General features: G+C 38.7%; 1 protein-coding gene across 1 annotated transcript in view; it reads right to left on the bottom strand.

The window, feature by feature from the left end:
• Positions 1 to 2405: 2405 nt before the first annotated feature.
• The window catches only part of LOC126183616 (uncharacterized), a 53660-nt gene continuing 29048 nt past the window's right edge, over positions 2406 to 27017 (bottom strand). Inside the window, exon 3 of the mRNA XM_049925735.1 lies at positions 2406 to 3256. Within this exon, the coding sequence (XP_049781692.1) occupies positions 3158 to 3256 (99 nt within the window). The 3' untranslated portion in view covers positions 2406 to 3157. The remainder of the gene's footprint in view (positions 3257 to 27017) is intronic.

Raw genomic sequence — 27017 nt, 5'->3', positions numbered from 1 at the left:
ACTATGGATAACATGGAAATATAATATTGCACAGATGTTACATTCTCTCTCCATCACTTTTATTCAAGTACCTTGCTGGTGGAAAGGTATGATGTCTTCAGAGATCAGGTTCATGCAGCTTTCCACAGTAGACTATCCTGGGAATGCCCCTCTGTTTCTGTGTATAACAGCACAGATCACTCACCCGATACATCGTACACTGAAGGTTCTGGTAAGCATTTGGCAATATGCCCTGCAAGCTCCTTTCATTTCTAAGGATTCACAGTATACTTATACCACTTTGCTCAAATAATGCTGTCACTGTTATATGTAAGAAATTCATATTCATTTTTCCTATTTTTTTCCCAAAGAAAAGTGATTTATTTCCAAATTATCAAGGCACAATTTTTTTAACCACGTTTATCCTAAAATGTCTGAATGAACATATACAAATTCTCTAACGTGAACTTTAAAAATATCGTCTGTGATTCCTGTTGTACCAATCACCTTTTGCATACTTCACATTTATGGACACCTAACAAAAGAAACTAGGTCATTACATCCACTTGTTCCAACATGAGAGAGCGTCTGCAGGCATGCGTGGACAAACAGCTCATGCACAGACAGTCAGGAATCTGAGCCATATACAAATGTATGCCTCCATTGACCACCTTCGGGCACCAGTGGATAAATGATCATGCAGATGACAGAAAAGGCACTACAATACCATGCAATGGCGTCACCTGGTGGGCAAACTACCCTATGTGCACCTGCCTGATGAGCAACGCACAGGCACTCATGGACACCCATGCTGCACATGGCTGAATGGGAACAGCACGATCTATATATTGGAATTTTCAGACTGGAGGATGATTTTGATAAGCTCTACAGAAAAGTCCATAGTCTTGATCTAGTTTTTGATTTCCAATTCCCTTTCATATAACTGTACAAGTATTTTAAAGGCAAACCCTGTAGTTACGTGTACCTTCCACATTGCATAATCTTACTCTGTGCAAACAGGATTTAAACGCTTAACTTCTTATCACTTCCCTTAAATACACCAAACATAAAATTAGAATTAACTGCAACTATCCATGATGTAAAGTACTAAGGAAACAGACATGGCATGGCATTATAAGAGAATGCCATGAAAGCAGGTAGTGAGCTATTTACAAGAGTAAACAAAGAAACAATATATCACAATCCTTTGCTATAAAAAACTTTCACTGAAATACTGATTAAGGATTACTGACATACTTTCAACATTTACTTTCAAATAATAGCATAAGAGGATGTCATTCAAATACCACCTTGTAGATACACACTCTACAAGTACCACAATAAAGATAATAAGAAATTTCTCTAATCATTCAGCTCCGTAAAAACAATTGTCCTGTACTTGCTACCCAGAAGAGACATGGAATGTTAGGAAAATTACCATGCCAAATGAATGAGCTAGTTCTATCTGAAGCTGATAGGAGGAGCATCCTGTGTTATTTTGATGACCAACAATTATACTGATCATATTGCAAACAATGTAAGCCAAAGACGAAAGGAGTAAAGATTTTAAAAAATAGAACTGTAGTAATATACAGTCATTAATCACACTGAGATCTATTCACCCATCTCTTTCAGCATAGTGGAACACTTTAAAGAAGAAAGACAATGGTACTTTAAAAAAAGTAATATATAAGCATGTTATAATATTTTATAATGTGAGGAAACATTTGAGATGGTGCTTTGTGGTATGGGTGTGAGAATTTCCTGTTGGTTTCAATGTCATGTCTTCTTCAAACAGCAGTTAATAGCACTGTTTATATGCTCAATTTTAATTAATGTACATATTGGGAGTACAGAATCAGTTGAGCATTGCAGCTTCAGATTTCACATGTGACAAACTGTCCTATGAAGTCAGTGCGTCCACTCCCCCAGTCACAGTGCTGATGAGGTGACTTAACGATAAAAAATAATATCTCTTATAAACACAACATTCAAAAACACTGAGGATGCTCCTGAACATAGAGAGTTAAACAAGTTTTTGAAAATTTAACTATCATTCTACTCAATCTGCAGCAATAACAAACATCCTCCTGTATGACTAGAAAGTAATGTATCCTGCCAAGTGCTACTGGCTGACAGTTGCTATGCAGGATCAGTTTTCATTCCAGGTGAATGATATTGCAGCGATAAATCAATTGGAAAAGGTATGCACTTCTACAATTGTAATTCAAAGACATTCACTGTTAAGAAATTATGAATATAAAATATATGCCCTCTGTTTCGAGTCATTACTTCACACATAAAATTATGACTTTACAAACTTTGTATAATACTGCTATAAACAAAAATGAATTATCTTATTTCTATAACTAAAGAATGTCAATGAATTTTGATTTATTTACATATAAGAAATGGAGAGAATATAATTTCACTTTTAATGAGTTTATTACACAGTCCTTTCAGATGATTAAATGATACTTTTTACTTTTTTTGGTCAATATAAACACACAGTTTTGTCCAATCTGAAACATGCTGTATACAATTGCACACTATAGGACTGAACAAACCATTCATCGTCATTCTCACAAATGCACACAGCCTCTACATTAAAGCATTCAGAAAAGAACTTATTTGGTTTCTTTACACATATAATACAAAACCTACAACATAATCAGAACTAAAAAAAAAGTTACATTTTAAGATTTATTCACTTTCATGTGACTTGGGACAAAGTATCACTGATCAAAGAAAAGTTACAGCATGAACACACACACACACACACACACACACACACACACACACACACACACACAAAGCAGTCAGGGGGAAAAAATATTTGGTCTGTTATATACCTAATGCATGAATCAAAGAAAAAAATCAATTGTTACAATGTCTTTGTCAGTGCGAATGTTTCATTGTAAAAAGTTGTTTCACATATCATCACTGATCACAGCATATGTCTGTATTTAAAAAAATTATGATTATATCCTTTATATAAAGTTAAATATTTTAAATAAAAATAACACTTAGAGAATAAACAGCACAGTCTCAGAATAAAAGTTGTATGTACACAAGTCACACTCAATATCACCTTCAGAGTTCAGTTTATTTTATAACACTATTGCTGTCGCATATAAAATAAATATAGTAAAAAAAAAATGACTGTGGAAAGAAGCAACTACTGGGCTGCTGTGTCCCCAACAGGTGGAGTGTCCTGATGGGCAGCTTCTCTGGTTAACACCAACACACATTCTCTTGACAGAGTACGAGGTTTCACCTGCAAACAGTAACAAGCGATCCTAAGATTGATGAATTGGCAACAAACAGTAGTTCAGTTTCACAATAAATTTGCACTTTGGTAGAGCCTGAAAATAGTGACTAGTGGAAGTTCTGACTTGTCAATATAGCACATGCATTAACACTACCAAACACTATTACTTTCACCATAATTTATAAGGGAGGAGAACAATAATACACTTTCACCATATTTGCTGCAATTACAGGACAGTAACGCTAGTCCGAACCCCAGTAATCCAAACGTTCGGTTAATCTGAACATGAAAAATTTTTGTCCAAGTATGGAAAACTGTGCGGTAAACTGCTGTACATACACACTATTTTAATTTGCACAGTACAGAACACATGTATTAGAAAAATTGGAAAGAGAACAGGTTTAAACAATGCATAACAATGAAAGAAAAGATGTTAAACTTACTAAAATACAGTAGACATTTTATCCCTACTTTTTAGATGACAAAAACTCAATCATTGTTTTCTGGCATAATGAAGACAGTCTGTTACATGATGTATAGTTGCGCAATTGTCTCGTAAAAATCAAATCAGCAGGTGTAGCAGTGGGTTGTTGCTCCACATAACGTAGCGCGAGGTCAAGGGCTTCTGCTGCATCACTGTGCGGCACCAGCTCTCCTTTGTCACTTTCAGGCTCATTGTCAATTCTGTCACAGCGATCCGTATCTTCTTGGTCACAACAGCAACTAAAGGCTCTCCACACATGCCCATCTGCTGCTATCCACTCATCTATGTCTCCTTCACTAGCTTCTTCACATCCAGGGATTATTTGTATCATTTGTAGTAGATTTTCCTATTCATTTTCAACTAGGTAGCCCTGAAACTCAAGAGATGTCCACAGTTTTCTCCACGATTTTCTCAGAGTATTTTCTGAAATATTCTGCCATGCCTCAGTGGCCCAATAAACAACATCCTTCACACTGGTCTTTTTTATTTTGTCCACTAAAGGAATGCTATCATCTTGAATCACCATTCTTAAAAATTTTTTCTGTACCTCAGTTTTAATGTTTGCAGTACACCCTGGTCCGTCGGCTGTTGAAGTGGTGCAACATTCGACAGCAAAAACTTTGCCACAATTTCTCCATCACATAATTCCTCAGTGCTGGGGTGAGATGGCACGTTATCAATCAAAAGGACTGCACGGGGAGACAAATGGTTTTCCTTAGAAAACCGTCAAACAGAGGGAACAAACTGGCCGTGAAACCATTCTTTGAACAGCTTACCATCCATCCAGGCTTTTTCTGATTTCAATCATATACGGGCAGGGACTTCATGTTGCAGTTTTCAAAAGGTCTGGGCCTAGCAGATTTACCGATCAACATTAAAGGCAGCTTGTGATTATCAGCAGCGTTGCTGCACGCTAATAAAGTCACACGATCTTTGAACATTTTAAACCAGGAGCATGGTCTTCTGCTTTTGATGCCAGGCTTTTTGTTGGCACGCCCTAAAATTAAGGCCAGTCTCATCAGCATTATAAATTTGTTGGGGAGAATCCTTTCCCCCTCTTATTTTTTCGAACTCACCCAAGTATTCCTTCGCTGCATCACGGTCAGAAGAAAGCTTCTCTCCAGTAATTGTTAGCTGACGGATTCCATGACTTTTTTGAATCTGTCCAATCAACCCTTACTCACATTATAAGACTCGTCACCATTCATTTACTTGTTCAGGTAAACAGCCTTCTCCTGAACCAGTGCGCCACTCAAAGGAGTTTCCCTTTCTCTTTCCAGTGCAAACCAAAGGTAAAGAGCTTCATCCACTTTATCGTACCGGGACTGTTTAAAAGTCTGCCAAATTTCGACTGTTTTTCCCGAAGATGTTGCACAGGACTCACCACTGTCTATCCACTTCAAAGCAATCAGTTTTTCTTTGAGAGTTAACGGTGTATGTTTCCGTTTACTCGTGACAAAAATATGTTCACCACTACACCCGAATGAATACAAGTGTCATGAGTGCCAACAATCGAGAACTAACATAACTAAGCGCTTTGTGAGCCAACTGGCAGTGCACTGATCTCAGACACTACAAAGGTTTCAAGCACAACAAAAAGGGCAGGGAGTGAGTGAGCCATTGTTCCCGCACTTGTTCCCATTTGTTACAATGGTGTACCTACTTATCTGCTTGGTATACTTCATTTTGGAAACTCTTCACCGTAATTCTGGCTAATCTGAACAAATCTGGAATCCGAACAAGGTGCGGTCCCAATTAGTTCTGATTAATGGGAGACTACTGTACAATGAAAAACTGGTTAACTTAAAAAAAAAAAAAAAGAAAAAAGAAAAAAGAAATATTTTACTTCTTATATGAACAACTGTACATGCTTTGTGCAGTCACTGTATTTTAAAAGTGTAAGAACATTACTGTCAATATACAAAAAAACGAGAAGGAACAGACAGTGGCTGCTGGTTTCACTGATTCCCAATTTGGATAAACAGAAACAGATTTTTCTCAGAAACCAATAATACCTAGATTACAATGTAGAGTATGTATCTAGAAGAATAAATTTTAGCAAACCATCAAATTAGTGTTCTAAAGTCAGACAAGATCAGAAATAAGTGTATAGATATGAGACTTTTCATTTGTGAACCTTACACTTAATTCAACATATTTAGTGTATTACATACTTCGTCCCTAAGGGTACAGTTACCCCAAAATATGAAAATAATACACAAAACACATTAAATTCCTGAAGTTTACAATTATTTATATGATAAAAGTACCTAAACCTAAATACTTTAGTCAGTCACTACGTGGCTTTAACATGGCTCCTACTAGAACTTTTAAGTTTCTATCCCATCTATTACTTTCATTTTACACTATGTTACGCGAAACTATCACATTATTTAGAGTACAAAATTCAACAAGTCACTTTTTTACTGTTTAAAACATCATCATTTGGGCAAGAAGACTTGATAAATTTCACAAAACAATGCTTGTATCACCTGAAGAAATAACCAATTCTGATACCCGTAAAAAATAAAATGTTAGATCATTCAGATGCACTGAGAACAGCAAAATATCATAATCTAAACCTAAGCCTATTGTAGTTTTCCCCCATGCAGATGATGATGGGTCATCCCTCCATATTACTTCAATGGCATATCAGAATTTTCTCAATTTTCTATTAACCAAATTAGGTACATGAGAAACTATTTATTCTTTAAAACTTTAACTACAACAAAATGTCATTACCAATACAATCAAATGTATTGTATTAACAAAAGATATATTGTGATTATTGGGAAATGCTGGTAAGCCCTCACTGACTGAACAACTAATAGTCTCAGTAGAATATCACTTTCGAAGTAAAAATTGAAATTGATTCAACATGTCATTTCTCCATCCGTGAGTCGAAACTTTTGCATGCATTACTACTTAAAATTTTTTATATAATCTAAGGAAAGAGACTTGACTTAGTTACTGAAGGCTAGGAATCACCCTTCCCACAGAGAAGCTTGATAACCAAATATTTTGATTTATTGAAAAATATCGAATTAATGATATGGTATATTACATTTATTACAAAGAACATTACATATTATAAAGCAACAGCTTTACAGTGCCTCATACAAACTTTATTCTACATGGATATTAATATACTCTACATTTCAGATGGACTTTCAATTTTACTGAAGTTACTTTGGCTTCTCTTATCAACTTCTTAAGAGCATTTTTCTCTCTCCTATTACCTAAAGGACAAATGTGAAAAAGAAAGTCACTGCTACACTTCTACTATCATTCATAAATTTTCTTTATTACAGCTATTATCCTCTTTTATTATTACTTTCTCTGTTTATCTTTCAACAGTATTCTGTATTAAGTTTATTTTAATCCATTGGCACAGGTGGATATGTGTCTATGCAGCTTTCACAAGGCTTCCAGTTTTTCAATTTCTCAGTCATGGCCTGAACATGACAACAATAGTAACCCACAAGTTAATGTTTCTAGATACTGATCTACGGAAAATTAGATTTCTGTACTTTGGAATGTATACTTAATGAACATGGTGTTTATTTTTTTCCTCCTTAATATTATGATTATACAAGTTCACTCCCCTTTCCTCTATGCTTATGCTATGAAATGAGAGTCCCGGTTTATTTTACTTTAAAGTTGCCTCTCTGAATGTTGAATTTAACCTAAAAAGATATACACCTGATCCGAATAGTGAGACAAATCTTTATCCTCTGATATTAGGTTTTCAGTCATTAGAAGTATATCCTGCCTTCTTACAGCATCCAGTAGGATAGTATCAACACAAGACCTTGTACTGCCCTATGATGTCCATTCAGCTCTGTGCTTGCTTTTTAAGCAATTTACCAATCATTATATCACAGACCTTCCATAAGAGCCAAATTAGTCTGTTTAATATTTGCATCAATTTTGTCTGAGTCCCACTCAGTACTATATTCTATTTTCGAAGTCCCCACTGCCCCAACTTTTATGTAAGACAACCATTTAGTTTACTAACCTAATTTTTCCTATTGCTGCTGGCCAATACCACTCCAAAATTTTTACCTAGCAGTATAACTCTCTGAAATACCCTCAGACTTCAAGAAGAATATAATAATTCCAATCCCAAAGAAAGCAGGTGTTGACAGATGTGAAAATTACCGAACTATCAGTTTAATAAGTCACAGCTGCAAAATACTAACGCGAATTCTTTACAGACGAATGGAAAAACTGGTAGAAGCCGACCTCGGGGAAGATCAGTTTGGATTCCGTAGAAATGTTGGAACACGTGAGGCAATACTGACCTTACGACTTATCTTAGAAGAAAGATTAAGAAAAGGCAAACCTACGTTTCTAGCATTTGTAGACTTAGAGAAAGCTTTTGACAATGTTGACTGGAATACTCTCTTTCAAATTCTGAAGGTGGCAGGGGTAAAATACAGGGAGCGAAAGGCTATTTACAGTTTGTACACAAACCAGATGGCAGTTATAAGAGTCGAGGGGCATGAAAGGGAAGCAGTGTTTGGGAAAGGAGTAAGACAGGGTTGTAGCCTCTCCCCGATGTTATTCAATCTGTATATTGAGCAAGCAGTAAAGGAAACAAAAGAAAAATTCGGAGTAGGTATTAAAATTCATGGAGAAGAAGTTAAAACTTTGAGGTTCGCCGATGACATTGTAATTCTGTCAGAGACAGCAAAGGACTTGGAAGAGCAGTTGAACGGAATGGACAGTGTCTTGAAAGGAGGATATAAGATGAACATCAACAAAAGCAAAACGAGGATAATGGAATGTAGTCAAATTAAGTCGGGTGATGCTGAGGGTATTAGATTAGGAAATGAGACACTTAAAGTAGTAAAGGAGTTTTGCTATTTAGGGAGTAAAATAACCGATGATGGTCGAAGTAGAGAGGATATAAAATGTAGACTGGCAATGGCAAGGAAAGCGTTTCTCAAGAAGAGGAATTTGTTAACATCGAGTATAGATTTAAGTGTCAGGAAGTCGTTTCTGAAAGTATTTGTATGGAGTGTAGCCATGTATGGAAGTGAAACATGGACGATAACTAGTTTGGACAAGAAGAGAATAGAAGCTTTCGAAATGTGGTGCTACAGAAGAATGCTGAAGATAAGGTGGGTAGATCACGTAACTAATGAGGAGGTATTGAATAGGATTGGGGAGAAGAGAAGTTTGTGGCACAACTTGATTAGAAGAAGGGATCGGTTGGTAGGACATGTTTTGAGGCATCAAGGGATCACAAATTTAGCATTGGAGGGCAGTGTGGAGGGTAAAAATCGTAGAGGGAGACCAAGAGATGAATACACTAAGCAGATTCAGAAGGATGTAGGTTGCAGTAGATACTGGGAGATGAAGAAGCTTGCACAGGATAGAGTAGCATGGAGAGCTGCATCAAACCAGTCTCAGGACTGAAGACCTCAACAACAGTATAACTCTTCCTTCTCCATCTGTTTTCCTCCTCACTTATCTTTGAGATTACTAACTTAGTTCAACTGCTGTCAGCATTTTCCTATAGTTGATTATAGCTCTCCATTTTCTAGCAAACACATTTATTGAACTGGCCAATCAAGTTTTGCTACTGTTAAATAATGTTACTTTTCTGCCCTTTGTTTCTCCTCTTTCAACACCTATTCTGTTTCTTCCTTTTAAACTCTAAGAACCCAGTTTTCCTATATATGTTGATTACTAAGAGAGATGCCAACTCAAACTCTGTAATAACAACAGGGTGAGAAAATTTTAATGGATGTTGGAAAGTTACCACCCCCCCCCCCCCCCCCACCCATGTAACTTGGATTATATGGTCATGTTGAAGCATGAAGGCCTCCCTGACAGAAGACTAGTAATAAAAGGTGGTGGGCTGTGGATACGGACCTTTGAAATCTGCACTGAAATAGTGAAAGCAAATTTATTGTTCCTAGGCACAAAAAGAGTCTGACAGACCAATCCCGTTAAACACTATTAGGATATCTGGCACTGGGAAGGTACCTTTACATTGTGTTAGTTCACTGTTGATTTCCCAGTCTGTAAAAGGGCATTGCAGGTATCTATCTGTCAGGTTTTAAAAGATAGAATGCTATGCCATGTTAAAAAAATTCAGTGTTGATTAAAATATGTGAGAGAAAGGTTTGAAGTAAGCATATCAGTGAAGTACATTGCCAGTTATTTAGCCTTGTCAGAAGAATTAATATGAAGTACTCCTCAGTCTAAAACTCCAGGTATTACAGCTGGGAAAGCTGATATATCACAGTTCAGCTCACAACTGTTGCAAGTACATTCATTGAAGCGACATACTATTCCCAATAATCCAACTTCTGTTTGATTAAGTAACACGTTTCTGCTCATAGTCTTTTACTTAAAATCAAGATTATTTCTCACTGTAATGCCCTTTGTCCGTTTCTGATGATCTCACTATATCTTGATACCACCATAGTACCAGATGGTCCAGAATGGTAAGCTACCACATTATGCACCGTGCAGGTGATCCCTTTTGTGCTCTCTTAATGTCGTTTTACTGGAATATTTTGATACAGGCTTCAGAGGAGTATGCTGTCTAACTGACTTTTTTTAAGGCCTGCCTTGGTAAAGCATCATTAGGTCTCAAATGTGGTACTGATAAAACAATAAAGTAATGGTCACAATCACACAAAACATTATGGACATGCCATTATAGATACGAGCCTAGGACTGCACAACAGTAAGTCTAAGGCATCCCAACCAACCAACAGGATAAATGGGAGGGGTAATTGATGTGATATCTCTTCCATCTCTTGGTTGGAATATCTCTACCTGCCAGGAGGTATAGGTTACACAAGGTACAGTCAAAAAGTAATGAGAATTTGTTTTTCTTACAGAACCTGTATTTTTTGTCAATGTCAACCTAGTCAGCTTCGAACTAATCCCCCTCAAATTTAATACCTTGCGCCAGTGCTTTTTTCCTTTTCGAAACACTTATGGAACACAGTTTTTGTTATGGTGTTCAGCATGTTCAGTGATTCTGATTTTATCTCATCAATAATGGCAAAATGCCATTCTTTCATGGTTCTCTTCAGCCTCATGAATAGAAGTCACAGGGGCCTATGTCCAGTGAATATGGTGGTTGAGGCAAAATAACAGTTTTGTTATTTGCCAAAAACCATGAACAAGCACTGAGGTGTGAGTGAGAGCATTATCATGATGCAATTTCCATGAGTGGTTATGCCATAGGTCTGGTTATTTTCCTTGGATCCCTTCATGCAAATGGCACATAACTTTCAGGTAGTATTCCTTACTGAGTGTATGGCCATACAACAGGAAACCATCCAACTAAAATGTAGGAAATAGTGATCGAATGTGATGAATTTTTTTACATTTTTTTTTTGTTTATTTTCTTTTATTTTTTTTTTTATCTTGGCTCTCCAGGCAGTTTCATTTGGGATGATAGGGCCTTGGTTTCAATGTCATACGTCATACCCATATACCCATGTTTCACCATCTGTCAGAAGTTCTGGATCATTAACAATTTCAATCTGTGATGTGAAGACATCATTGTTTTTGGTCAAAATTCAACAATTTCGGAACAAACATTGCTGCTACACATTTCATGTCAAAAACATCTTAAAAAATTGCTTGGCATCAGCCGAAGTATTTGCCTACATTATCAGCAACCTCTCTGTTGGTGAGTCAGTGACTTTTTGGAAAAATTTTCCTTACTTTTTCCACATTTTCATCAGTAATTAATGTGCTAGGGCATCCACAGCAGTCATCATCTTCATTATCTTCTCGATCCTCCTTTAAACAGTTAAAGCAATTGGAAACTCTTGTCTTACTCATAGCAGGTTTATCAAATGCCACAGTCAACATTTCAAATGTGGTGTTGCACTTTATTTTTCAAGCAAAATTTAATACATATTCTTTTATTTTACCTTTTTTTTTAGGAAAAATTTACCGAGGACTCATAAACGCATATGACCTTTTCAACTGTCAACAATAAACTAAATATTAAAAACTGCTGAAAATGCAAACATACATCAGGAACATGTGAAAGAAAAAACTGAATGTATAAAGCCTGCAAAATTTAAAAAAAAATTTATTACTTTTTTATCATACCTCGTAATTCATTAGCAAGGTAGACACTTGGATTGTAGCTAGTTCAGCATCAAATGTAGTGTTCAGTAGTACCTGTTCACTAAATTTAGGAAATTTAACCAGTGTGCAAACACATCCTGAACCCCCACCAAATTACTTAGATTGTTATTAAAAACTTGGTAGTTTCTAAGTGCATGGAGGTGATGCACCAATGACCGCAATTCTTACAGTGGGAAACATACAGCGGATAAGGAGTGGTAGACTGTTAAAGCTCTTGCTCCACTCCAAGTGACTCCAGCACATGCCACAAGCAGATCCCAAATGGCCTTACTGATCATGGACAATGGGAGAAAAGGCATTCCAGAGGGAATTGAGCAATGGTATGGTATTGGAGTGAATTTGGAGCTGTGACAAGTTTACATATCTGAAGCACCATGAGGACTTGGCATCGAATTTCAAGTGGCAGTTCACCAGCCTCATCAAAGAGACAGGGTGTATGGGGCTGGTCCTATTAAGCACCCATTGCCAGCCTAATCCTCCTCATAGTGGACAGCATCAATGACCTTCAAATAAGAAAGCCTCACCAATCCATACACCATGCACCCATAGTCAAGCCACGAAACCACAAAAGCCCTATAAAACTGGAGCAGACGCGTCGTGGCCACTCCCCAAGAGTTGCGGCTAATGCACTTAACCTCCTGGGTTCTAGCTTTCAGGTCAGAAGTGGCAATCATGACAATTTGGAGTAAAAAATGAGGCCCAGAAACCCACAGGGTCTCTAAGATGTAGAACAGTGCCCTCATATATGCAAAGCAGGTAAATTTTTCGCAGTCCACTCCTCCAACCCCCACACTGTAAGTTGCAACTGACAGCTCACTGTTGCAACACTGAAGGAGGAATAGAAAAAAAGCAAAATCATCTACAAATAAGAGCACCGTACAGGGTTGCTTACTGTAGATAAGATACTGTTTATGGCCATGGCAAGGAGGGTAACACTTAAAACACTGCCCTGAGGGGCAGCATACTTCTGCTCAAAATGATTTGACAGCATGTCATCAACTCAGGTTCTATAAACCGCTGAGATAGGAAAGACCTTATGAAGGTGGGAAGGTGGCGACCAAATGCAGTTGTGCGAGAATACTTCGTCTCCAAGTAGCATTGTATGCCTTACTGAAACTGAAAAATATGCGAACACAGCCTGCTGAATAGCTGCCTCCAGCAGGATCAGGCTGTTGACAGTGGACCAAAATCTTTGGAACCCACAGCAAGAGCGGCTAACGAGTTGCCCGGTCTCTAATAACCAGACTAGGCAACTGCTAACCATTCGTCCCAGGGTCTTTCCTACACAGCGCATTAAGGCGATATTCTGGTAACTACTAGGAGAACTGCAGTCCTTTCCTGGTTTGCAGAGAGGTATCAAAAGTGCCTCTCTCCACGAGTTTGGGAAGCTACCTGTGTGCCATATAAGATTAAAACAATCTAGGAAGATTTGCTTTGATGCTGCTGGTAACTGTTGAAGCATGCAGTACTGGATTTGGTCATGACTGGGTGCAGTATCACAAGTCACATATAGTGCCGATTCCAGCTCTCACATGGAGGAAGGGTAGTTGTAAGTCTCAGAATTGTTGGATCTGAAGTCCGATTTCCCCCTCTCTATAGTCACATGTTGGTGATGAAATTCCAGATCCTGGCATGACTGTGTTTTCCAGATATTCTACTGATGGCTTCCCATACTTTCGCAGAAAAAGTGGAACAGTTGATGGAATCCAGGAACACTTGCCATGAACCTTTCTAGCTCTTCTTAATTACACACTGAGCTTCAGCTCTTGCAACACGAAATGCTGATGAGGTTCTCTGTCGTCGGGCGGTACTTAAAACATTGAAGACCTGCATGCCTGGCCTGCATTGCTGAATGGCATTCACAAGTTCACCACAATACAGGTTGCCTCCTAAGATGACCTGAGGACTTTGGGAGATACTAGAAGGTATCAGATAGATCATATAATGGTAAGACAGAGATTTAGGAACAAGGTTTTAAATTGTAAGACTTTTCCAGGGGCAGATGTGGACTCTGACCACAATCTATTGGTTATGAAGTGTAGATTAAAACTGAAGAAACTGCAGAAAGGTGGAAATTTAAGGAGATGAGACCTGGATAAACTGACTAAACCAGAGCTTGTACAGAGTTTCAGGGAGAGCATAAGGGAACAATTTAAAAGCATAAGGGAACAATTTAAAATGGGGGAAAGAAATACAGTACAAGAAGAATGGGTAGCTTTGAGGGATGAAGCAGTGAAGGCAGCAGAGGATCAAGTAGGTAAAAAGACGAGGGCTAGTAAAAATCCTTGGGTAACAGGAGAAATATTGAATTGATGAAAGGAGAAAATATAAAAATGCAGTAAATGAAGCAGGCAAAAAGGAATACAAACCTCCCAAAAATGAGATCGACAGGAAGTGCAAAATGGCTAAGCAGGGATGGCTAGAGGATAAATGTAAGGATGCAGAGGCTTATCTCACTAGGGGTAAGATATATACTGCCTACAGGAAAATTAAAGAGACCTTTGGAGAAAAGAGAACCACTTGTATGAATATCAAGAGCTCAGATGGAAACACAGTTCTAAGCAAAGGAGGGAAAGCAGAAAGGTGGAAGGAGTATATAGAGTGTCTATACAAGGGCGATGTACTTGAGGGCAATATTATGGAAATGGAAGAGCATGTAGATGAAGATTAAATGGGAGATATGACACTGTGTGAAGAGTTTGACAGAGCACTGAAAGACCTGAGTCGAAACAAGGCCCCGGGAGTAGACAACATTCCATTAGAACTACTGACGGCCTTGGGAGAGCCAGTCCTGACAAAACTCTCCATCTGGTGAGCAAGATGTATGAGAGAGGCGAAATTCCCTCAGACTTCAAGAAGAATATAATAATTCCAATCCCAAAAAAAGCAGGTGTTAACAGATGTGAAAATTACCGAACATTCAGTTTAATAAGTCACAGCTGCAAAATACTAATGCCAATTCTTTACAGACGAATGGAAAAACTGATAGAAACCGACCTCAGGGAGATCAGTTTGGATTCCGTAGAAATATTGGAACACGTGAGGCAATACTGACCCTACGACGTCTCTTAGAAGAAAGATTAAGGAAAGGCAAACCTATGTTTCTAGCATTTGTAGACTTAGAGAAAGCTTTTGACAATGTTGACTGAAATACTCTCTATCAAATTCTAAAGGTGGCATGGGTAAAATAGAGTGAGCGAAAGGCTATTTACAATTTGTACAGAAACCAGATGGCAGTTATAAGAGTCGAGGGGCATGAAAGGGAAGCAGTGGTTGGGAAGGGAGTGAGACAGGGTTGTAGCCTCTCCCTGATGTTATTCAATCTGTATATTGAGCAAGCAGTAAAGGAAACAACAGAAAAATTTGGAGTAGGTATTAAAATCAATGGAGAAGAAATAAAAATGTTGAGGCTCGCCGATGACATTGTAATTCTGTCAGAGACAGCAAAGGACTTGGAAGATCAGTTGAACGGAATGGACAGTGTCTTGAAAAGAGGATATAAGATGAACATCAACAAAAGCAAAACGAGGATAATGGAATGTAGTCGAATTAAGTCGGGTGATGCTAAGGGAATTAGATTAGGAAATGAGACACTTAAAGTAGTAAAGGAGTTTTGCTATTTCGGGAGCAAAATAACTGATGATGGTCGAAGTAGAGAGGATATAAAATGTAGACTGGCAATGGCAAGGAAAGTGTTTCTGAAGAAGAGAAATTTGTTAACATCGAGTATAGATTTAAGTGTCAGGAAGTCATTTCTAAAAGTATTTGTATGGAGTGTAGCCATAATAGTTTGGACAAGAAGAGAATAGAAGCTTTCGAAATGTGGTGCTACAGAAGAATGATGAAGATTAGGTGGGTAGATCACGTAACTAATGAGGAGGTACTGAACAGAATTGGGGAGAAGAGGAGTTTGTGGCACAACTTGACAAGAAGAAAGAACCGGTTGGTAGGACATGTTCTGAGGCATCACAAATTTAGCACTGGAGGACAGCGTGGAGGGTAAAAATCGTAGAGGGAGACCAAGAGATGAACACACTAAGCAGATTCAGAAGGGTGTGGGTTGCAGTAGGTACTGGGAGATGATGAAGCTTGCACAGGATAGAGTAGCATGGATAGCTGCATCGAACAAGTCTCAGGACTGAAGACCACAACAACAACAACAACAACAACAACAACAAGTCAGCGTCATGATGGCTCACACGTGTAATGTGGTCCCTGCATTTCTGGACATAGTGGTGTGTTCAAAGACAGTCAGCTGGGTAACAGTGTCCAGTTACTCCTGCTGACCATCCATTTTAGTGGTTTTTCTTTTTTCCCCCTTCAGGTAATGCTCCATCCAAGAGGTGACAGTGAGGTGGGACGTGGTCACTGGAATGGTCGCCAATGACTTCCCACTGAACATTGTCTACGTGGGTCATAGAGCAGGAGAGGTCAATGGCTGAGAATGACCCACAGCAGCACAAAACTGGGTGGGAGTACCCGTATGAAGGATAGACAGCTCGTGAGATGTCGTGAGGCTCTCCAAAACCCAACCTCAACAGGAAGTACAGGTTGAGCTCCACAAAACATGATAGGCACTGACAACTTCCTCGAGAAGAAATGGCCGGAGGAGTTGTTCTGTAAGATCTGTGAGAGCCTCAGAGACTATTTCATCTTGTGAAGGCAGATACAGGGAGCAAACAGTGTTCCTCTGACACATGTGAATTTCAGCAGCAGCAGCTTGTGGATCAGTAGCCAGGGCGAGAGCAGAGAAGTGGTGTGCATTATGGACAAACACAGCAACCTTTTCCTTAGCTATGTCCCCAGTGAGGTCATCCTTTCAGTGAAGTTTACAGCCCCATAATACAGGAGTGTCAGTGGCTTTAAAAACGTGTTTCTTGTAAACACAGGCACAGAGGGCATTCATGAGCTAACAGTTTCAGTTTCTACATGTGTCTGGAACCAATTAATGTTCCACTGTAATATGGGAGCCAACTGTAATGGGGATTGTACTTTCACTCTGTCATTGAGCCCGTAATGGATAGGAGCTCAGTCTTGGGGCGAGATGACTGCCCTAGTCTGACATAGAGGTCAATTAGCTCTACCGAAGAGTCAAAAGAGGCATCAGATAGGATGACATCAACATCAGTCTGTTCACTTCTGACTCCATCAGTGGTGGCTGCTTGGGCTTTGATTTTTTTGCCTTGGTTGGATTCAGAACCACCACAGCAGTGGTAAAGGTAGTGACAGCACTGGACCGTGGATCAAACTGAACCTTTGGAGGAGCAGGGAGCTCTGCAATGTTAGGCTTGTCTGACATTTTGTGAGGGAGTGTGGGCTGTGAAGTAACTGCAGCAGCAAATGTACAATGACAAACACAGGTACTAGTGCTAACACTTGCTATCTCTGTTTGTGTAGCAACAACAGTTTTCTGTACTGGCTGTTTAACAACCGAAGCAAAGGAGGAAGCAAAAGTCGGGGCTGCAGTCTTACAAATCTTCTTGGCCTCAGCACAGAGAATCCATCTTCTGGTTTTAATTTCCTGTTCCTCAAGAAAGACACAGCAGTCTCTACTCCAGGCAGGGTAGCCCCAGAGACATTCACACACTTCTGAGGAGATGAACAGCCAATTTGTGGGCAGCCTTACCACATTTGCCACAAGTGGTTTCTCCTTTACATCTAACAACGGGAGGCCATGATATTGGGATCACAGATTTATTTCAACTTTGTACACCATTAGTAGGCCTCTTAAACAGCAGAACGTGCAAGTAATAAGATGTACTACTCTGGCAAATCTGAGAAAATCGCAAGAGAAGGTCTATTATGTAACTGACATATCTGTGTGTAGGTGCTGGATGTTAGCACTCATGGTGGTTTAGTGGTTAGCGTTTGATCTTCCTAAGAGAAATGACTGTGAGGTAACAGTTCAACTCGGGCTCAAACTTAAATTTTAGTCTGTATGTTTTTCACTGGTCACATTATTTAATTTATATGACATTTGAGAGGTACTATAATTAATTTATATGACATTCGAGAGGACTATAATCAACAACAACCATGTGTATTTTCATGAAGTTTTAGTGAATTTTATCTTATTTGTGTACTTACTGTTTTTAATTAAATTTAATTATTAGAACCATCATACTTATAACTATTGACAAGTAAATGAAGAAATACATTGAGTTTCCCTCAAAATTTATGCCTGCCATGGTTTGCGAAATTCGTTATGCATGCAATCTGGTAATGTACCCAGAACTACTTTGCAACCCAATGCTTCGAGCTGCAGACACAGAGGCAGGCCCCATTTGGCAGTTAACTTGTGTAGCAGTGAGACACTGCTAATGTAGCAAGAACGAATAGTATAGGTGTAAATTTATTGAATATCAAAGAATTTAAACTTGCACTACAAAAACTAAAGTTCGAGCGTGAGTGGAACCACCTACATCTACATCTACTTCTACATCTACATCTACATCTACATGGTTACTCTGCAATTCACACGTAAGTGCCTGGCAGAGGGTTCATCAAAACATTTTCATACTACTTCTCTATCATTCCACTCCCGAATGGCACCTGGGAAAAAGGAACACCTAAATCTTTCCATTCGAGCTCTGATTTCTCTTATTTTATCGATGATGATCATTTCTCGCTACGTAGATGGGTGTCAACAAAATATTTTCGCATTCGGAAGAGAAAGTTGGTGATTGATTCGTAAATAGATCTCACCGCAAAGAAAACCACCTTAGTTTCAGTGACTGCCACCCAAACTCGCATATCATATCAGTGACACTTTCACCCCTATTGCGTGATAGCACAAATCGAGCTGCCCTTCTTTGCACTTTTTCAATGTCCTCCATTAATCCTACCTGGTAAGGATTGCACACTGCGCAGCAATATTCCAGCAGAGGACACACAAGTGTAACGTAGGCTGACTCTTTAGTGGGTTTGTCCCATCTTCTATGTGCTCTGCCAACAAAGTCTTCCCAATTTAAGTTGCTCATAATGTTAATTCCTAGGTATTTAGTCAAATTGACAGCCCTTACATTTGTGCGGTTTATCGTATACCCTAAATTTATCCTATTTCTTTTAGTATCCATGTGGATGACCTTGCACTTTTCTTCATTTAGTGCTAATTGCTACTTTTCGCACCATACAGAAATTCACTCTAGATCATTTTATAACTGGAATTGATCATCTGATGATTTTACTAGACAGTAAATTACAGTGTCATCTGCAAACAATCTAAGAGGGCTGGTCAGATTATCACCTAGATCATTTATGTAAATCAGGAACAGCAGGGGGCCTATGACATTATCTTGTGGAACACCAGATATCACTTCTGTTCTACTTGATGATTTACCATCTATCACTAAGAACTGTGACCTCTCTGAGAGGAAATCACAAATTCAGTCACACAACTGAGACGATACTCCATATGCACACAATTTGATTAATAGTCACTTGTGAGGAACGGTATCAAAAGCCTTCTGGTAATCTAGGAATATGGAATCGATCTGAGATCCCTTGTCGACAGCACTCTTTACTTAATAGGAATAAAAAACTAGCTTTGTTGAACAAGAATGATATTTTCCGAATCCGTGATGGTTATGTATCAATAAGTCATTTTCTTCAAGGTGATTCATATTGTTCGAGTACACTATATGCTCCAAAATCCTACTGCAAATTGAGGTCAGTGATATGGGTCTGTAATTCAATGAGTTACCCCTATTTCCTTTCTTGAATATTGGTGTGACCTGTGCTACTTTCCAGTCTTTAGGAACAGATCTTTCGTCAAGTGAGCGGTTGTATATGATTGCTAAGAAAGGCACTATTGTGTCTGCATACTCTGAAAGCAACCTGATTGGTATACCATCTGGACCGGAAGACTTGCCTTTCGTAAATGATTTGAGTTGTTTTGCAACACCTAAGATATCTACTTTTATGTCACTCATGCTAACAGCTGTTCTGGTTTCGAATTCTGGAATATTTGCTTCGTCTTCTTTCGTGAAGGAATTACGGAAAACTGTATTCAGTATCTCTGCTTTAGTGGCACCATCATCGGTAACTTTTCCATCACTATCACGCAGTGACGATATTGACTGTTTTTTTGCCACTGGTGTACTTTACACATGACCAGAATCTCTATTAGTTTTCTGCCATATTTTGAGACAATGTTTCATTGTGGAAACTATTAAAAACATCTAGCATTGACGTCCGCACTAAATTTCGAGCTTCCATGAAACTTAGCCAGTGTTAGGGATTTTGCATTCTTCTGAATTTGGCATACTTTTTTCGTTGCTTCTGCAACAGTGTTCTGACACGTTTTAGGCTCTAACGCTAACCACTTGACCACTATGAATTCTAGCACCTGGCACCTATGCACAGATACATCAGTTACATAATAGACATGTAAAACTTCTCTTGAGATTTTCTCGGAATTGTCAGAGTAGTGCATCTTACTACTTGCACATTATGTTGTTTTAATGGCCTACTATAGGTGTACAAAGTCTGAAGTAAATCTGTGATCCAAACATGATAACCTCCCTTTGTACGACTGGTGTGCACAAAGCACTAGCATTTAGAACAGCGCATCGAGTTGGGAACATAGGGCCACATGGTTCTTTACTGTAGTTTAATGTAGTGTGGAGCTCAGACTCAATGGCATATTCCCCACCCTCTAAACCCTTTTGTATGGAAAAATGTGACACTATTTTGAAACTTCCCCCTTTTCTTTTAACTAATAAAAAACAATGACCAGCAGCATGCATTCTGTTACTAAAGACACTAGAACTTTTAATATCTCTGAGTCTGGCTACATGAGCCCTCTTATTTTATTGGGTGTTGATACCACTGGGATGTGGAAGAAAAGTTCAATGCCTCCATCTTGGTCTCACAAGCACCTAGGGTAATAAAGTCCACCTAGACAGAGGCCCATATGCCTAGGTAAGCCTTATACTACTGAGGTGGGGCAGGTTCCCCAGGGGTTACCCGCTGATAACTATTCCACCTCAACAGCCATCCATCTCATCGACGTGCAGTACATCTTGAGACTGACAGGTTTTTTATAGAATTTTCTTACACATCATGACCTACATCACAATCCAGATCACAACTGACTCTTGGTGTTCATATTGATTACCATTACTTTACTTTTCAGTGGTGAGACTGTAATAAATCTTAGCTGACAAACTAAATGTGGAAGCATCAATCATTGTGTGGAATACAGTATACCGTCCAACCTATCGACATAAAAATGGCAACAAGGATAACTGGATTCTGTTCCACAGCACCAACTTAGTGCTTCACAACATCAATGCATCAGCACCCAATGCTCCAGGTCTTCAAAGCTGCCGTGAAGCCGCGGTCCGCTTTACACAACCATCTGAAGCATTCCTTCGTAGCCTTCGGCATCACTGAGGACTCTCTCCAATGAGCTCTTCTCCTTGCCTGGTTCGGTTCTTCGGCCTATCAGCTTCTTCTGTCCCTTCATCGTGGGATCGATCTTGCTCCCCTCTGCTATGCTCACCTGTGTGACCACCTCACTTTTCATTACGTTCCATTATGTTGCACACATTGGATCCCATGCTCCTGCACTTTTTCTCTTCCAGGACTGCTTTTCCATCTCTGGCCTCCCAGCTTGACCCTCCCACTAGTCCTTCCCATCCATCAATGTCTTCAGTTGCCTCTGGCACCTTTGTTGCCAATCCAGACTTTAGACCCAGTGCCTCTCCTCCTGTGCTACAATGTCTGTCCTGGGTTCCAACACAAGCCAACGGCTCCTGTACCTCCAGCTCTAGCGTCCCTGGCCCGCCCGCAGCCGGCTAACCCAGTCCTGGCTGTCATGTCACTCTCTCTTGCCTGCCTTGGCACCACCATCACACCCACCATCAGTGCCAATGCTGACGCCACTTGCTCCAGTGGTGCATTCCCGCCCTGTGTTGGTCTGCCAGCTGTCACCCTCTCACACCGTGAGCCTGATGTTGCTCCTGCCTTCCGACCCCTTGCCTTAGGGGTGCAGCCTTGGCTGGCCTCCATCTCGGAGACAGTACCCAATGTCATTCCACACCCAATTCTCCATTAGTTCTGCCCTTGTTTTCCACTTCCCGTTTCATTGTCTTCTTGGTGCCTGCTCTCCCACATGCAGCTCCATACTCCCAGGCACTCTTCTGTGCACCTTGCCGCACTGTCAAGCCTGACTGCAGTCAATCGAGCCCACGTATCTTGTCTCCTGCCTGTTTTTTGCAGCTCTCGTTTTCAGTGACTTTTCGTAATGACAGGTTTTTGTGCTCTGAACACATGCCATAGCATCCTTCCCACCCTTCCTGGCATCCCTTCAGCTGGCCCCTATCCTTTCCTCTATGCTCGTTCGCCTGTTTTTCGATTGATGTGTTCCTCAGCAACCGTCACGTCCACTGGAGTGGCCATGCTTTCTTTACCATTTTGACCTGTATTGCAGCCCGCTCTCCTGTTCCCATCACAGCCAGCCCCGTTGTTATTGACTCTAGCCTTGATCCGCGCTCCTCCTTTGGAGAGAAACACTTTGCATCTTACCAATACCTCCTGTGTTTGTATTTGGTGCTGATTGTGAACATTCTGCTCACAGGCTCAATGCTAACGAGCACACCAGGGCCTTCTACCATTACACATTGGCACACTTCATCCTGTACAGCCCATGGGTAATCCTCTGACGTGGTGTACAAAAGCCATGGCATATGCTCCAGCCAACAGTTGGCGTCACAGCTTCAGTTGAGCCACTTGCACCAGTCATCTACAGCAGCCAGTCTGTTGGAGCACAGCAGACTCTGCACCATGCCGCATCATTCGGCTATCCAGCCCCAGAAGCCATTGGCACTGGGACCCACTGCTACAGAGTAGTTGTGCAGCAGTAATCATCTCATGACCTATGTCACAATCCAGACCACGACAAACTCTTGGTGTTGCTATGTTCATACTGATAAAGGATGATCATTTCCATCATCATTTTCTTATGTGGACCTTTTGGTGGTGAGACTGCAATAAATATTAGTTATCAAAATAAATGCGGAACCATCAATCATTGCATCCAAACCACACTATCCTCCAACCTATGGACATAAAAACAATACCGTTTCATGCATCCTCAACAGCTAAAACATTTTAAGGACAATTCAATGGAGGGATTATCATGAATAAAGTTTTTTTACAACAAGTGTACAATTTATTTCTCTCCAACATTTACTTTCTGCTTGGAAATCCATGAAGCCTTAAACTGGTCTTTGTACATCTTCTGAATCACAAAGTTTAATAAGAAATGGGAGAAATCCTGGGTGATACATGTGAAATGATTAAGACAAGTAAGATATTCAACCACTGTATAACAGAGACATTAAGTAACAGATACATACACCTGAGTACTTCAAGAATGTTTCCTCCAATAAGTAGTTATTTTCACAAGTTCTACTGTCAATTGAGATTTACTTTCTGTTAAAAAAACTAACATTTTGCAACTGGCTTACAGAATATAATAAAATTTAAATTGCCAGAATAATTATCTAAAGTTCACAAATGATTTACAATATAATAAATGCAACAATCTAATATGTTTAACACTATCTTAATTTTGAAAACAGCAGCTCAAATCAATGTCATATGCAAATGCACAACTTTGAAAGTCACAGATGAAACCATAAAAGAAACTACATAACTCTCAAACTACTACAATTAGCTTACTGAATGAGGGGTAAAGAGTATAGCTGATGGTGTTTTGAAACCTACAATGATTTTTGAAAATATCCAACGGAAATCATTAATTGACAGTGACACTATGAGAGAAGTATACCACTGATAATCAATCCAACCAAATATTCCACCTTGCTGCAATGTTCAGTGCACAACCCACAGTTATAATTTTGTGATAATAAATTAAATAAGCTTAATTTTTACAGTGCCCTCTGCAAGGTGAATGTTATTTTTGCTGTGAATGTATCTAACTTTTTATTTATGAATGCTACAAAACACAATCCTAACAGCATTGTAGTCAACAGATGACCACAGTCCTATCTTCAAGGAAATTTCTGAGCTTTGTTCGAGTCCAAATGTGGTACACTAAGCAACCACAAGACAATTATTCAATATAGCATCTTCAATAATTGTCACAGAGATCAATTTGGTATCACACTGGATTTGACTAACCATCCCCATCTCACAGGTTAACTAATATTCAGGGATAAGAGTGATGAAGGCAGTGCCAAGATATATTCATAATGCAGAAAGGGGAAACAAAATGAGTTGAAACAAAATGCCTTTCCTCAACACCAGTCAGCTTGCTCATATGTTTACTGAGAAGCACGAGAGACAATCAAGGGAAGTTTCTAAGTTAGAATATTTTTGCAGCCACACAACTGAAGAAAGTGAAGAATACTGATGTGATTGATACGTGGAAATATTACCTTCCCGTAAGATGCAAACTGCAGAACTCAGCCTCTGTTGCTGCCTTGGTACTTTGAAGTACAACTGCTGTACACCAGAAAGCTGGTATCCTTATGACACATCTCCTTAACACTGGAACAATGGTTTTCATTTTGCCAAAACTCTATCAAGGTGACAACTATAATAGACACAATTAACACAGGTCCAGAGAATATAACAAACTATGAGGAATTTTTTGTAAAATATAATTTCAATAATCTCAAAGCTGGTGCCCCAAACAATACAGATGAGAAAATTGGCACTTTACACAACTACTTCAAATGATATAATGATCAAAAACTATGCAAAATAAGTTACCAACTTCTTGAAACAGAGATCTTTCATGCAAACAAAAGAAACTTTATCAGCTGTGGTGGTGGTGGTAGCAGTAATTGTAGTATTTGGGACTTTAAGGTATATGACATTGACACCAATAGCATGCAACGTCAGGAAACATTGGAGGAAAACTTTAGTACCAAAACACCACAGTGAAAAGTTACAGGCAACTGACAGCATTTAGCTGACAGTGAAAAAATTAATATATGATTAACACACAAATAAGTAATCTGAATGACCAAAAAGTTACACAAACTGATATCCCAACATTGCTCAGAATAAGTTATATTTATGACAAATAATGAGCAAAAATTATGGAGGTTTATGGAGGGAATTAGGATGAAATGTCAAAAAGCTAAAACAAGGTAGGTGACATTTCCTGTCAAATCAACAAAATTTTAACCCTTTTGCTGCTACAGACGTGTTTTTTGCATTCCATGCTGGGGTGGCTTTTGTTATGGCAGTAATGCTCGCCAAATGATGATGCCTTTGCTGACAGATGGCGTTCTGGCATATCTGAAATACTTAACATATTTTACGAAAGCTATTAGTTAAAAAAAATTTGATTTTTTAATATCTTACAATCGGATATCTTAGCTTCATAAAGAATTGAATTTCTTTTCATTATACGTCACAGTTACTGTGCCACATCATAGTAAGCAAATATAGAACAAACTTTTAAACATTTTGCGGAGGTCAAAATTCACTGCGTAAAATTTGCTTGAAATTGATTTTACCTCCTACACTGTAGTGAATGAAATGTAGGTAAGATATCAAAATTTTATTTAAAATTGAGAGCAAAAGAATATCTCATTTCCTTCTTGTGTTATTGGGTTTTATATCTGAAGGCTGGTTGCTCACATCACGCCCAATCACATCCTTGTGCGTCCGAGTCGTGGTCACAAAAATCATCATATTTCATAAACAATTCAAGATATTGAAACGAGGTTTTTTGCAAATCAGATAATGCAGTGAGGCACACACATTGTATGATAAAAAAATAAAAAACTTTTTTATTCACGAAGCTCAGAACGCATACAGACAGCCGTCGCAGTGCATGTATACAAAACACCTGGGAAATAATGTAGCAGGACGTATCTCAGATTTTGATGGGACTTGGTACAGAGCTAGCCTAAATATAAATTAAGAACAATACCAATTTTTTACAAATATGTTGACCCATTTTGAAAATGCACCAATGTGAAGTTTCCAAAAATGCCCCACTGCCATTATTTCAAATTGCTGTAGCAACTGTCCATATGACACTAAAAATGATGAGAGAAAAGTCATTTTGCAGCACTTTTCAAAAGCTTTCCTACGATATACAACACAATGCGGGTTTTGTTTGAAAATGGTTTATAATATTTCAATGAAAATTTAAATTTTTATTTTATCAAAAAGAGCAGCTCCAAAAATTTTCAAACAATTGTGTACAAGACTTCAAGTTATTGTTAACTAATTCCCGAAATATGAAGGTGGGACTGGGGAGTTCACGCCTTCATAAATATCAAAAACACATATTTCACTAAAAATTACAGATTTAAGTCAAAACATCCAAAACTTACCCATAAACAAAATTTCACTATTTCATAAATTAATTTTAAATATGTTTAAAATGTAACTTGGGGATATCATGGGTGATTATTTTATAACAACTAATAAAACTATAATTAATACAATTGTAATCTGAAAGCCATGATGATGAGTTTTGGGCATATGTAAAAAGTATAAATCGGGATAAAAATCTAATTCCAACTATTCATGATAGAAAATGATAAGCTCGGTATGTTGAGCAATGGAGAACTGGCCTCTTATAAACAACTGTTTGGCAAAAATATTGTGCAACCCACCACCAGTTCACTGTATTGTGGGAAACTGTAGCTTTTGCATAGGAAGCAACCCAATAAAAATTACACTGCAAAATGCATTTGTTTATAGTATCGTTGAAAATATCACTTTTCCATGGTAGGTTTCAGAAGATAGACGTAAATTAGAAACAATACAGAACACGTAGTTGGACATTATTGAATTATTTTTTGAAAAATTGACCAGACTGATCCTCCATGATTTTCTAGCAAAGCTCTTTTGTAAATGCAACTGAGGTAAATTTGAATGAGGGTGAATATGTTGTTACATCTGACTTCTTTGAGAATTACGCTTTTGTAATCCACTGGTCAAGTAATGATGCAACAATGCTCCTCTTAGTAGTTTATTACAAAGAAGAGAAGAAAACAGAGCATATGAGCTACGTCACAATTCCAAACTATCTTGAGCATAAAAATATATCAGCCTACTGTTTCCACAAAAAGCTAATTTAATTTTTCAAAACCAAATTTAAAAGTGATATACAGAAGATGATGATGATGATGTTTGGTTTGTGGGGCG

Source organism: Schistocerca cancellata, chromosome 1 (assembly GCF_023864275.1).
Source record: "Schistocerca cancellata isolate TAMUIC-IGC-003103 chromosome 1, iqSchCanc2.1, whole genome shotgun sequence".
In the NCBI taxonomy this organism is placed as follows: Eukaryota; Metazoa; Arthropoda; class Insecta; order Orthoptera; family Acrididae; genus Schistocerca; species Schistocerca cancellata.
This window is presented reverse-complemented; position numbering and strand designations above follow the sequence as displayed.